Source organism: Lactuca serriola, chromosome 5 (assembly GCF_051521515.1).
Source record: "Lactuca serriola cultivar US96UC23 chromosome 5, Lser_US96UC23_V15, whole genome shotgun sequence".
NCBI lineage: Eukaryota > Viridiplantae > Streptophyta > Magnoliopsida > Asterales > Asteraceae > Lactuca > Lactuca serriola.
The window spans coordinates 303766514-303781021 of record NC_136412.1 but is presented as its reverse complement, the minus strand read 5'-3'; the positions used below and the strand labels follow the sequence as shown (position 1 = coordinate 303781021).

General features: G+C 34.2%; 1 protein-coding gene across 1 annotated transcript; it reads left to right on the top strand.

Annotated features, from left to right (window-relative positions):
• The first annotated feature begins 11183 nt into the window (after nucleotides 1–11183).
• On the top strand, nucleotides 11184–14300 carry LOC145054809 (putative leucine-rich repeat receptor-like protein kinase IMK3). Its single transcript, XM_079003069.1, has 2 exons — nucleotides 11184–13426; nucleotides 13522–14300. The coding sequence occupies exons 1-2, from the start codon at nucleotides 11599–11601 to the stop codon at nucleotides 14145–14147; spliced, it is 2454 nt and encodes an 817-aa protein (XP_078859195.1). The 5' UTR covers nucleotides 11184–11598; the 3' UTR covers nucleotides 14148–14300.
• The last annotated feature ends 208 nt before the right edge of the window (nucleotides 14301–14508 follow it).

Here is a 14508-nt window from a genome sequence, read left to right as displayed (position 1 = left end):
AAAGTAAACTGATTACTAACCCATTATTACTAACAAGTAAATCTCCGTTATCCAAATTGCGAGTTCCATAACCATATGATAGACTAGATATGGCAATAAGTAGTCCACATCACCTTATGACTTTCGTCACCCTTGAACCTTTCGGTTCGGCTGTAGCTAGCAGCCAGGTGTGGGGTAGTCAGCCCCGTATAGATCTATACACTCAAGTCACGCTCTCCCTCCAGGAGATTCTGGTTACGGGGGCGGTCCTCCACTCGCGTATCTCTACGGAGTGTTTCCAAGGACGTGTCTCCAATTTATAGGAATAACAAATTTACTAGTAATAATACAGAAAGATACTATTACAAACGATGATCCTCCACTCGCGTATCTCTATGGAGTGTTACCGAGGACAAAACAATGTACTAGGTTTCATGTTCAAAGTTCAAAGGTCATGCTTTTAACTGTTATAATGTGGAAAACCATTTGTGAAAATATAAAATACAACATTTTATAACGTTTTTCACAAATAATATGATAGTGTGTTCTGTAATTTCTAACTGTTATCTTTTAAGATTATCAGTGCTAAAAGCATATGTAATATGGAACGCAACACATGTAAAACAAGTTTTGAGTACAAGTATTCCTTGTACTTTGCTTGTATTCCCCCCTGAAAAAAGTGAAAAACATTGAAAAAGAGTAGGGGTATGAACTCACAGTTTAACGTAGGGTTCGAGTGTCAACGGATGCCCTGAACGCCAATGGCCCCTATTATTCATGTGATGACACATAAACGAGTTAGAACTAAGGTGTTTCATGACTAAACATGATGGGAAAACATCCTTAGGGCTTGGAATTACTAAGAATAAGTGTCTTATGATCCAAACTTAATGATTTGTGCAAGTTTAGGGCCAAATATGGGCATTAGAGTGGGTGTATGATCTTGAAAATGAGTGTGCGGTTAGGGAGTGCGGCCAGGAGTGTGTGTGAGGCTGCACACAAGAGTGTGCGGCCGTACAGAGGGCGTGTGCGGCCGTACACTCCTCATTTGAGTCCATATGATGATTTTTGAAGTGTATGCTCTTCATACTTGGGAGTTTTAAATGTGTGTTGCCCCCATATGAAGGTGTGCGGTCGTACACCTTCAAGGGACGATGAATATTATGAACATGATGAGTTTTAATCTTGGGATTCAAGTGTTTACCACTATAATCAGCTTGAAGATGGAGTAGATCACGAATATGAAGCCTTCAAAGTGTTCTTGGTTGATGATTTAGAGAGAGAAAGTAGAGAGAAGGAAGAGAAACATCTAAATGAATGAATGAAGGGGTATCCATCCATATATTCGATTGGGTGTGAGGTTGAAGGTGTTTGCGGCTGGGTGTGTGGCCGCACACACCCTATTTGGTGAGTTTAGCCCGATTTTGTGATGCTAAACACTCTCCAAACCTTCCTAAGACTCATATCTAGATTATACTAAGTCTAGAGCACCCATATGGAACCACAAGATTTAACAAAAGATAATGAATTCAAGTTTTAGTGTTGATACGTGGATCAATTACATAGGTTAGAAGTTTCGGGTTGTCACATTATCCCCCCGTTAGAGGGAATTTCGTCCCAAAATTCAGAATTAAGATACAAATCATGGATTTGGAAAGAGATGCGGATACTTCTGTCTCATCGAGTCTTCGCGTTCCCTGGTGAATTCCGGTCCCCGCTTGGCATTTCAGCGAACCTTCACTACTGGGATGCGAATTTGTTTCGTACGTTTGATCTCTCGATCCATGATTTCGATTGGTTCTTCCACGAAGTTCAGGTTTTCGTTGATCTCAATTTCATCAAGAGGGATCACAAGGGTTTCATCGGATAAACACTTCTTAAGATTAGAGACGTGGAAAACAGAGGGGATCTCGTGGCGATCTCAAAGGGTCCAATGTACCTCGGATTAAGTTTCCCGTGCTTTCCGAAGCGTACCATGCCTTTCCAGGGCGAGACCTTCAACAGGACATGGTCTCCAACCTGGAACTCCAGAGGTTTCCGTCGGTTATCAGCGTAACTCTTTTGGCGATCTCGTGAAGCTTTCAATCGTTCCCGGATTTGGATGATCTTTTCGGTGGTTTCACGAATGATTTCAGGACCAGTGAGAGCACTATCGGGGAATCGACTCTTGGCTAGTTGCGTGTCCCCTACCTCAGCCCAGCACAGAGGGGATCTGCACTTGCAACCGTAGAGGGCTTCAAATGGGGCAGCCTTGATGCTGGTGTGGTAACTGTTATTATACGAGAACTCGATCAAGGGTAGATGAGTGTCCCACGACTTTCCGAAATCAATGACACACGCTCTTAGCATGTCTTCCAGAGTTTGGATAGTTCTCTCACTCTGTCCATCTGTCTGAGGATGGTAAGTCGTGCTCATGTCTAGTTTAGTTCCAAGAGCCTTCTGGAGAGATTGCCAAAATCTCGATGTAAACCTGCTATCTCGATCGGAGATAATGGACGCAGGTACACCGTGCAATCGAATTACCTCCTGGATGTAGATGCGCGTAAGTCTTTCCATCTTGAATGATTCTTTGATCGGAATGAAGTGAGCGGATTTTGTCAAACGATCAACAATTACTCAAATGGTATCATACACACTCGGAGATTTGGGTATCTTGGTGATGAAATCCATGGTAATCATCTCCCATTTCCACTCGGGTATTTCGGGTTGCTGGAGCAGACCCGAGGGTTTCTGGTACTCAACTTTTACCTTGGCACAAGTCAAGCACTTGCCCACAAAAGTAGCGATATCGGCTTTCATGCTTGGCCACCAGTATTGTTTCTTAAGATCCAGGTACATTTTATCTGAACCTGGGTGAACAGAGTACTGGTCTTGTGTGCTTCCTCCATGACAATCTCCCTGAATCCTCCGGACTTTGGAATCCATATTCGGTCCATGAAACAGTAGACTTCGTCACCTCTTATCTCAAGTTTCTTATCCATTCCCCTCAAGGCTTCGCTTGACACGTTCTCAGGTTTAAAGGCTTCTAACTGGGCTTCTCAGATTTGCATGGATAAATGGGATTGGATAGTCATTGTCAGGGTCTTCACTTGGCGGCTCGAACTTTCCTTTCGGCTAAGGGCATCTGCCACCATATTTGCCTTGCCGGGATGGTAGTGAATCTCGCACTCGTAGTCACTGAGTAGCTCTACCCATCGCTGTTGCCTCATGTTTAAATTTTTCTGATCGAAGATGTGCTGCAGGCTCTTATGGTCAATGAAAATCGTACACTTGGTTCCATAAAGATAATGTCTCCAAATCTTCAGTGCAAAGACTACGGCTCCTAACTCCAGGTCATGAGTGCTATAGTTGACTACGTGCGCCTTCAGCTGTCTCGAGGCATATGCAATCACTTTTCCCCTTTGCATAAGCACACAGCCTAAGCCCTGGTTAGACGCATCACAATAAACAACGAAGTCCTCTGTTCCTTCGGGCAGGGACAGGACCGACGCGCTACACAAGGCTCGCTTTAACATTTGGAATGCTTTTTCTTGCTTTTCACTCCAACAAAAGGGTACACCTTTTTGTGTCAGACTGGTTAGAGGTTTGGCGATTCTGGAAAAATTTTAGATAAATCTTCGATAATAGCCGGCGAGACCTAAGAATTGACGAATTTCTGTGGGTGACTTCGATGCCGACCAATTCTCTATCGCTTTGATCTTGGATGGATCCACGTGAATACCCTCTTTGCTTACCACGTGATCGAGGAAAGTTACCTTCCGAATCCAGAATTCACACTTGGAAAATTTCGCGTACAGCTTTTTGGATCTAAGGGTTTCCAATACTGACTTCAAGTGTTGCTTGTAATCTTCTTCACTTCTGAAGTAGACAAGTATGTCGTCAATGAACACGATTACGAACTTGTCTAAGAAAGGACGACACACCCGGTTCATCAGGTCCATGAACACAGTCAGTGCATTGGTTAGACCGAAAGGGCATCACTACGAACTCGTAGTGTCCATATCGAGTCCTAAAAGCTATTTTGGAAACATCACTTTCATGAACTCGTAGCTGATGGTACCCTGACCTAAGGTCTATCTTTGAGAAGTAGCTAGCTCCCTGAAGTTGGTCGAAGAGGTCATCGATTCGAGGAAGAGGATATCGGTTCTTGACGGTCAACTTATTAAGTTCGCAATAGTCGATGCACATTCGGAAGGATCCATCTTTCTTCTTCACAAACAAAACCGGAGCTCCCCAGGGTGAGGAACTTGGTCTGATGAATCCTTTGCTGAGTAACTTGTTGAGTTGGTTGGATAACTCCTGCATTTCTGCTGGAGCTAAGCGATATGGAGACTTGGCTACGGGGGTAGCTCCAGGAATTAGGTCAATACGAAACTCAACTTGACGTTCGGGAGGAATTCCTGGAAGCTCTTCGGGAAAGACATCAAGAAAATTACAGACTTCGGGGATGCTCGCGAGGTCTTTAACATCCTGTTTCACGTTAATGACATGGGCTAGGAATGCTTGGCACTCCTCCCGCAGAAGCTTTTGAGCTTCGATGCAGGAAATGATACGAAGATTGGAGCTAAGCTTATCTCCATAGATCATGAGAGTCTGACCAGAGGGAAGGTTGAGACGGATGGCTTTTTCGAAGCAAAGGATATCAGCATCAATTTAACTAAAATATTTCCTAAAGATATTTTTATAATCATTAAAAGTTTTCAAATAAGTAGCTTAAAATAACTTACAATAACAATAGTTAAAAATAACTATATATAAATGATTATATTGTTACCTTTAAAATCAAAAAACAATATTTGATGTTTTAAATAATTATAATGATAGAAATTAAAACATTAAGCAAATAAATTTTAAAAACTTTATTAACAATAGCAATAACTATAAATAACATTAAACCTTATATTATATTTTTTTTATGTGTAACTCGCGAGTAGAAGTCATTCAAACGATTGAGATAATGCAGTTATAATAGATGTATATATTATCATATAATTCAAAATAATCAATATATTATATCAATTTAGTATACAAATTATTATATCAAATTTAATACCAACATTATTGTTATATATATATATATATATATATATATATATATATATATTTGTAACGACTTCAACTATATAGGTGTTTCTGCGCAATGCGCGGATATTCGCCTAGTATTATCATAAAATTATGATTTTGACATCAAATTTTTTTTTCCTGCAATTTTGTCACTATATTTAAAATTTTGTTGTAATATCAACCAAAATGATCGGTTTTACTTGTTTTTCCGGTAACCACTTTTTCTGAATTGCAATAGAGTCACTATGTTTACCAAAATTGTGATTTTGACACTGTGTTTTTTTCTCAATTATGTCACTATATTTACAGTTTTGTTGCAATATCAACCAAATGACTGTTATCATCAATCTAGTATGTTACCAAATAAATGACATGATAATATTGTGACGTGGAAGTCACATCACACCTCTATTGTTGCGGCGTATTTTATTAAATGCATCTGACTCCACACATCCAACATTGCGAGGCAAAAACCTCCCCATAAAAGGAGGGTCACACCTCCTCATTTCTTCCCACCAATTCTTCTAACTCTCTCTCTCTCTCTCTCTCCCTCTTGAGATTTTGATGTATCGTGATTCGACTTCTCGTTCTATAATCTAGTTATCGAAGCTCTGGAAAATTCGGAAGGATAACTAAGGAAAGGAAGTAGACATTGAAGTTCTGCTCACAACTATTTGGACCTCCTCAAATCGAGTAAGTTACACTTACTCTTATCTATCCTACTTAGTTGTTTCAAAAAAATCCAGGTATATTAGTCTATTTATGTAACTCTATTCCAATAGTCCTCACATTCTAGCATATAAAGGACATATACTGCCACACATATTATAGTGATATAACTCACATGAATATGGGACGAAGGTAGTAGTTGAAATGTAATTAGTATGTGTGTAGGAGGGGTCATCGTATACGATGTAAGATAAATATTTATCTAAAATGATATTAACCACATATGTATATCTGATAAAATCTTTAAATTCTATTTCTCTTTACATCTGACGAAAGTCTCGAAGATAAATAAAAAAACCACAACACATTTCTTTCTCTTTAGTAATATTTGTCATATTATTGGTATGTCGTATTTTTCTATTGTATTTTAGATGTTGAGCTAATTCATGTAAACATGTTTTCTTGTGTTTTAACATTATAAGGCCCATCTCTTTCGAAAAAATATGGTTCATATATAATACATAGATACTATTGGATGTGTTGTTGATGTTGGTTAAATCAACATGTTGATACTATTAGTATAAAATAGGTTATTATGATATTTTGTTTGATTTTATGATGATAACTATAATTGATAGATGATATGTATTGTGATAGATATATTTATAATTAATTGTGTATATTTAGATTATATCTAATGTTTTCATGTTGTTATATGATATGTATTATGATGATATATTTATAATTAATTATGCATATTTAGATTATATCTAATTTTTTCATGTTGTTATATGATATGTCAATATTCGTTACCAAATATTTGTATTCATACGCAATTGTCGAGCATACATGTAATTATTATATCAATGGTTAAATAGTTTTTATTTATTAAGTTTGACATAAACCAAATCCATAAAGAAGCCTTTCCAAAAGTACATTTTTTTTGTAAGTTTGAAGTTATTTCAACGTATTTCACAAAAGTTAGTAAAACCACATGGACTATTTGGCATTTTTCTCTAAAAAAATTCAACACCCGACAAAAACTATTCATCATTGTTTTCATAAACATATACAAGAAGACAAAATTCACAGGATTAGGTTATTTTGTTTTCATTATCTATTGTGTACATGTATGATTGATTCTGGACCAATCATTTTAGTTATTTTAAGATAATAATTAATGCATATTACATGTTGAAGATATAATGTATATTAATTACATCTTCAACATGTAATATGCATTAATTATTTTCTTAAAATAACTAAAATGATTGGTCCAGAATCAATCATACATGCACACAATAGATACTGAAAACATTTGAATCTAACTCAGAATTCACAAACGAATATGATCTGGTGCTACACAAACCTAACTTTTTTCGATTTGGATCATTTTCAAAACTGGATTAATTTTTTATCGTCATAATAGTCTTCAATTATTTTCAATAAATTATTACTTAAGATATATTATTTTAGTTATATAGAATTATAATTGTTGATTCAAATAAATATGTGAAGTTATATCACCTTATAATCAATATTGGTTTTATTTTATTTTTTAACTTAATGTTATTAATTTAATATAATTAAAATGAAAAATTTTAAAATTTAAAATTTAAAATGAAGAATCAATTATTAATTTAATATAATTAAAGTTGAAATTTAAAATTTGAAATTGATAATTAATAATTTAACAAGTGACATGATATGTTACATATAGTTATTAATGAACAGTTTTAATAGTATGACACTTGTCAATAGGAGAATAAATCTATTCATTTATTAGAATAGGAATATATATATATATATATATATATATATATATACACACACACACACACTAGACGAATTCTCGTATGTTGCGCAGCACAGGTTAAAAATATATTGTTAGAATATAGTTTTCAAACACCTTCTAGTTAATTCAATTCATCAATTTAGGTTCTTTTATTATTATTATATTTAATGTTTTCCTTTTAACTATGTTAAAAAATATATATTGAATTTTTTTAAACATTATTTGATATTTTACTTTAGGTTTTAAATTTTACACTAAAATTTAAGCTTATTTGATATATTAATGTAGGTTATTTATTTAACTATATATTGAAGTTAAAAATTAAGTATATCATATGGATAAGTCACAAATTCTTCCATTTATGATAATGTTTACAACTAAAAACGTATTTAAGTTAATAAATTAAGTATATTGTATTCAAATATGAAAAGTTTGGAGTTTCAAATGAATGTGGTGAAATAAAAAATGTTTCCTTTATAATATAGTATGATATGATGATTGTAGTTTTAATTTGTAAGTCATTGTGATATATACAATTATTTGATAATTTTATAAACCGTTTAAAATTGTATAAATTATATATCAAATGTATGATAATCTATATATAACGGGTAACAAAATGTATGAACAAAAATATTAACTACAACTTTTAGTAACATAAAAATACAAAAACATCTATTATAACTTACAATAGATGTTTTTGTATTTTTATGTTACTAAAAGTTGTAGTTAATATTTTTGTTCATACATTTTGTTACCCGTTATATATAGATCCGAAAAACGATCCTAGGTATGAAAAACGATCCGAATCGTAAAAGGATCGTATTTGGGGTAGGATCGCAGGTAAGATCGTAAGATCGTAGGTAGGATCGTAGGATCGAGATCCGATCCAATCCTACCTTCCTTTGATTTTTTTTTTGCAAATGAATTTTTTTTTACCACTTTATGCCTTTTATCCTTTACCAATCTACCATTTATCATTTTTTATTGTGACTTATGACTAATATTTTGAAGTTTTTATAACTTTTGAACGAAAAACTAAATGTTTGAAATAGTTTTCATGATTAAATATTATAAATTAAAATTATATTCTATTTTGTGGGATCTTAGGATCTCGATCCCGATCTTACGATCCCGATTTTGCAAACCCAAAATCGATCCTAGGTAGGATACCGATCTTGACAACCTTGATTATAACATTTATATTAAAAAAGATATATATACAACGAATAATAAAAAAATATGAAAAATAAACACTACAACTTTTAATAACATAAAAACACTAAAACATTTATTATAACATTTATATTAACTTTTCATATTTAAATCACAAGTCTCTTCAAATACATTAATGTTTTTAATGAGCAAAACTTTACAACCTTATAAAAGAAAGGAAAATAAAAAGTTATTAGTGATTAATAATCATAAGTTAAAAACTCTTGAGTTGTAACTAATAAATATACATAAATTAGAAAACTCTTGAGTTGTAGTGTGAGTTTCAAATGAATACGGTACTTAAAAATGTGTATTTATTATTATTGTTGTTGTTATTATTATTATTATTATTATTATTATTATTATTATTATTATTATTATTATTATTATTATTGGTTTTGCTGCATCATTTTAATCCCTTCAATTATTAAACATAAAGATATTTAATTATAAATTTATAACATACATAAGTGCATATATATGTTAAACAAATAACATATAATATATATATTTTTGTAAATGTTAGATGTAATTTTTGTCGTACTAATATGGATAAATTACTTTCATATGAAGAACATATCATGATAAGTCATCATAATTACATATCAAATGTTAAAAATTATATTACCTTTTAAATATTGTCTTGTAAATATGTTGTATAGGATAACCCAACAAAAAATAATAGAAAATAAACATAATCAAAATAGAAAAACTACAATCAAATAAATAAGAACATTAGGTGGTTTAATATATAAATAAAAATGTTACAAAAATATACGTTTAAATCAAAAGAAAAAACTAAAATTCGTCTACTTTGCTCAAACAAAAAAAAAACTTATATCCATTTTCTGAATCTTCTTTATTTATTTAACATCATTCAACCATAGAAACTTGATGTCAATTCTTCACTAACCTACAATCAAAATGTTTTTCTTGAAAAAAAAAAGAATGAGAAAGATCTTCCAAGCAAAACATTGATGTTTGGAGAGTTACATTCAAGATTGAGTAATACATACAAATCACATATAAAGATCAAATGAGAAATTGAATATAAAGAAATAATAGAAAAGCTTCATTTGTTTTGGTTGAAAGAAAAAAAATCATACTCCGTATTACAATTACCATCGATGCGACATAACTCTTTTCTTCAAATCATCATATTTGGATCGTAAATGCTTCAACTATATGAAAACTTTTGAATCATAAAATTTTCAACCAAATAACGACTTTTGTAAGCAAAATGTACTAATATAACTACATATATAATGAAGGTGAAAGGGTGTGGGAGTTTCAAATGCATGAGGTGTTGAACTTATAGAGTGTGTGATTTTCTTAGAATGAGATTATGTGTGATTAATTACTTTGAAGGTGAAAAGGTGTGGGGGTTTCAAATGGATGAGGTGTTGGCAAATTTTTATGGAGGTTTTAAATGCATGAGATTTAAGAAAAAATATGTTAGCTTTATATATATATATATATATATATATATATATATATATATATATATATATATATATATATATATATATATATATATTAACTCACAAGAAATTCTGGTAAATTTTTAAGTAAAAAGAAAAAACCAGAGAGTGTATTTATTACAAGTAAGCGAGTTTTCATTCATAATGTAATCCTATGATTCAATACAGTGTTTTTCTAATTTTAATTTTTATAAAAAGTGTTTATGTGACATAATGGATAATAATACAAAAGGGTGGAAATTCGAATTAGGAAACCTGTAAAACTTTTGGGAAAATGACTTGTGAGGGTAATTAACTTTTCAGAAAGTTCACATCTAGGTAACTATTTTTTTTTACACATCTAGGTAACAAACTTGTTGGAAGTGTTCACATATGACCATTATAACCGGTTGTAGCAGGTTACATCCTAGATGCGAACACTTTCAACAAGTTCGTTACCTAGATGTGTCCAAAAAAAATAGTTACCCAAATATAAACAAAACAAAAAGTAAGAGTAAATTACACGGATGACCTTTGTGGGTTTGGTGGAATTTATGTTTTTGGTCCCTAACTTATTTTTTTTTAACTCGGATGGTCTATACTGTTTATTTTGTTGTGTGTTTGGTCCTTGTCTTATCTAAAAAGACTATTAGCTTCAAACCGGTTTTTTGTGTACCTCAAATATGATCGACATCTTTTGATGCAACCAAATAAGTTATATTCACAACAAAATTTGATACATTTCTTGGATTTGTTTTATTTTATAACTAAAAAAAAGTAGATTTAATTGGAAAAAAGAAACGGATATATGAAGTAGAATTAAATATCAATTTATGTAGATTTTGATAAAAACATTACACTTTTTTATGAAAATGATTGATAAGGGGTACAAGACTACAAGTTGAAGAACAAAGGCATAACGTGAGTGAGGGCTACAAAGAATATAGCCGTTGGAGACGGTCAAAGCATCTGTATATGGTGCATGTGCGGTGCGACCATAATTTCTCACTAGCCGTTGCCCCCTTCTACCCTCAACGTAAACCCAGGACTTCTTCTGAAAATGGCATCTTCTGCCCCTTTTGTCTTCGATCTCCTCTAAAACCCTAAAATAATACTCGCATCACCTCTTTCACCTACACTCTCTCTATTAAATATCCACCTCTTTCGTTGCTCAGTTTTTCATCAATTCTCTCTCACCTTCTCTCTCTGTTTCTTATCTGGGTTTGGAAGATCGATATCTAAAATAGTTTGATTTATCACGAATCGAAGAGAATTGCGTTCATCTTTTTAGTCATTAATACCCAATTTTTTTTTATCAATCTATTTTAGTATCAATCTGAAGAAAAAAGGAAACATTTTCAAATAAGGAATAGATTTTGGTTTTGATTTTACCAAGTGTTTGTTTTCTGATTTTCGATGTTTCTCTGCATGGAAACTCGAAAGGGCTCATTGAGTCATTTTCGCAAACACTTGGACTACATAAACGAGCTAAAATCCGTTTGTTTCAACAGGAATTCAGCCAACATTAGTGCACTCTTTTTGCTTACTCTTCTTATTCTCTCTTCTCATCTCGTTTCAGGTAAGTCGTCCGATGAAGTGGTAGCCGTCACACTTTCAGATTATTCAGCTCTCCAATCCATCAAACAAGATCTCGTTGATTTCAGAGGAGTCTTGAGGACCTGGAAAGACAGAAATGGCGTTTGTTCAGGTGGATGGGTAGGCATCAAGTGTGATCAAGGTCAAGTCATCGCGATACAGCTTCCATGGAAGGGATTAGGCGGCACGATCTCGTCAAAACTGGGAAATCTCCAATCACTCCGAAGAATCAGCCTCCATGACAACTTATTAACAGGCCCTATTCCGCAATCTCTATGGCTATTACCAAATCTACGAGGCGTTTATCTCTTCAACAATCGGCTTTCAGGTTCAATCCCACAATCTATTGCTCGATCACCATCGTTGCAGAATCTCGATTTGAGCAACAATAAGCTCAATGGTAGCATCCCTCATATTTTCTCGAATTCGAGTAAAATTTACAGATTTAACCTCAGTTACAATGCCTTTTCTGGCTCCATACCTTCAAGTTTTACCCTTTTGCCTTCACTCACATTCCTAGCTCTCGAACACAACAATCTCTCTGGTTCCATTCCTGAAGCCTGGAGCTCTGGTCAACTCACATCTTTGACTCTCGATCATAATTTTCTCACCGGAAAGATTCCAACTTCATTGAGTAAGATGGGTGATCTCGAAAAGATTAATCTTGGCCATAATCACATTGATGGGATTATACCAAATGCACTTGCTAATCTCTCTAAGCTTCAAATCTTGGATTTGTCAAACAACGCCATTAATGGAAGCTTTCCTTCTTTTCCTTCTTCTAATCTTTCGGTTCTGATATTGGATAACAACAGATTGAATGGTCCAATCCCTGATACCATTGGAAACCTTTCTTTTCTCACCAAACTCAGCTTATCCCACAACAATTTCAATGGCGAAATCCCTAAATCCGTTGATAATTTAAAGAAACTTGATTCTTTGAATCTTTCTTACAACTCTCTTTCCGGGGCTGTTCCTTCTTCACTTTCAAAGAAATTCAATTCAAGTTCTTTCGTGGGTAATCTCCAGTTATGTGGATACAGCATTTCCACACAATGCCCTTCTTCCACCATTTCACCTTCTCCATCTTCTCCACTTGTTCTTCCTTCAAACAAAAACAAAAAAGGCCGAAAACTTAGCACAAAAGATATCATCCTCATAGCAGCAGGAGCCCTTTTGCTTGTTTTGCTTCTCTTATGCTGCTCACTTCTCTGTTGCCTAATCCGAAAGAAAGCAGCAAGATCCAAATCCAAGAAGGGCAAAACCGACATTTCAATGCCAGTAACAGTTCCATCCGGGGGTGAAGTAGTTGAAACAGGAGAAACCGGGGGTAAACTGGTCCATTTTTCAGGCGCTTTTGTGTTCACTGCTGATGATTTGTTATGTGCAACTGCTGAAATAATGGGAAAGAGTACATATGGAACATCTTATAAGGCCACATTAGAAGATGGTAATATGGTTGCTGTTAAAAGATTAAGAGAAAAAGTCACCAAAGCACAGAAAGAATTTGAGAGTGAAGTTTCTGAGCTTGGAAAGATTCGACATGCGAATGTTTTGGCCCTTAGAGCATATTATATGGGACCTAAAGGAGAGAAGCTTCTTGTGTTTGATTACATGCCACGTGGCAGTCTTGCTTCCTTCCTTCATGGTATGTTTGCTTATTTATATAACCTTTAATCCAAATTGTGACAATCATGATGAATATCTTCTGATCGAAGTTTATTTTTGAATCTATTGTTACAGCTCGTGGGCCTGAAAGTGTGATAAACTGGTCAACAAGATTGAACATAATCGTGGGTATAACAAAAGGTCTTGTGTTCCTCCATAGCCAAGAGAATATAATCCATGGAAACCTAACTTCAAGCAACGTGTTACTCGATGAACAGACAAACCCCGCAATTGCAGATGTGGGTTTATCGAGATTGATGACAAACGCAGCCAACACAAACGTGATTGCAACCGCCGGAACCCTAGGTTACAGAGCGCCGGAGCTTTCAAAGCTGAAGAAATCAAACACGAAAACCGATGTGTACAGTTTGGGTGTGATTATGTTGGAGATCTTGACCGGAAAATCTCCCAGCGAAGCAACAGATGGACTGGATTTGCCTCAGTGGGTGGCGTCGATTGTGAAGGAAGAGTGGACGAATGAAGTTTTTGATTTGGAACTTATGGGGGATCCGGCGAATGTTGGTGGTGATGAGTTGTTGAGTACTTTGAAATTGGCTATGCACTGTGTGGATCCTTCGCCGGAGGAAAGGCCGGAAGCAAAACAAGTTCTTGAAAAGCTTGAGGAGATTAAACCGGAGGTTGGTCAGACTTCTGATGATGCTGCTGTGGAGGTCGCCGGAGTTGCATCAAAAAGTGAATGAAGGATAGAGATTATGGACAAGAAGCTAAATTATTCTTTTGTAAGATATATACGTATATGATTGATTGTATAAGTTATAAAGTGTGTAGATACATTGAATTCGTTGATTCTTTTCGTAACAATAAAACATCATTCAGTTTGAATGTTTTTTCAACATATCCTCTTAATTATTCATTACATATGAAACTAGTACATCAATTATGTAAACCACTAGTTTCATATGTAATAAAAATGTGAATCTATCGATAAGCATGACAATGTGAATCTACCATACAAGCATAACCATAAAACTTAACCATTTAGTATTTAAATGGTTCAAATATCTTAATGGTTCAAAGAATCTAGAGTTCCTTAACCGTTTA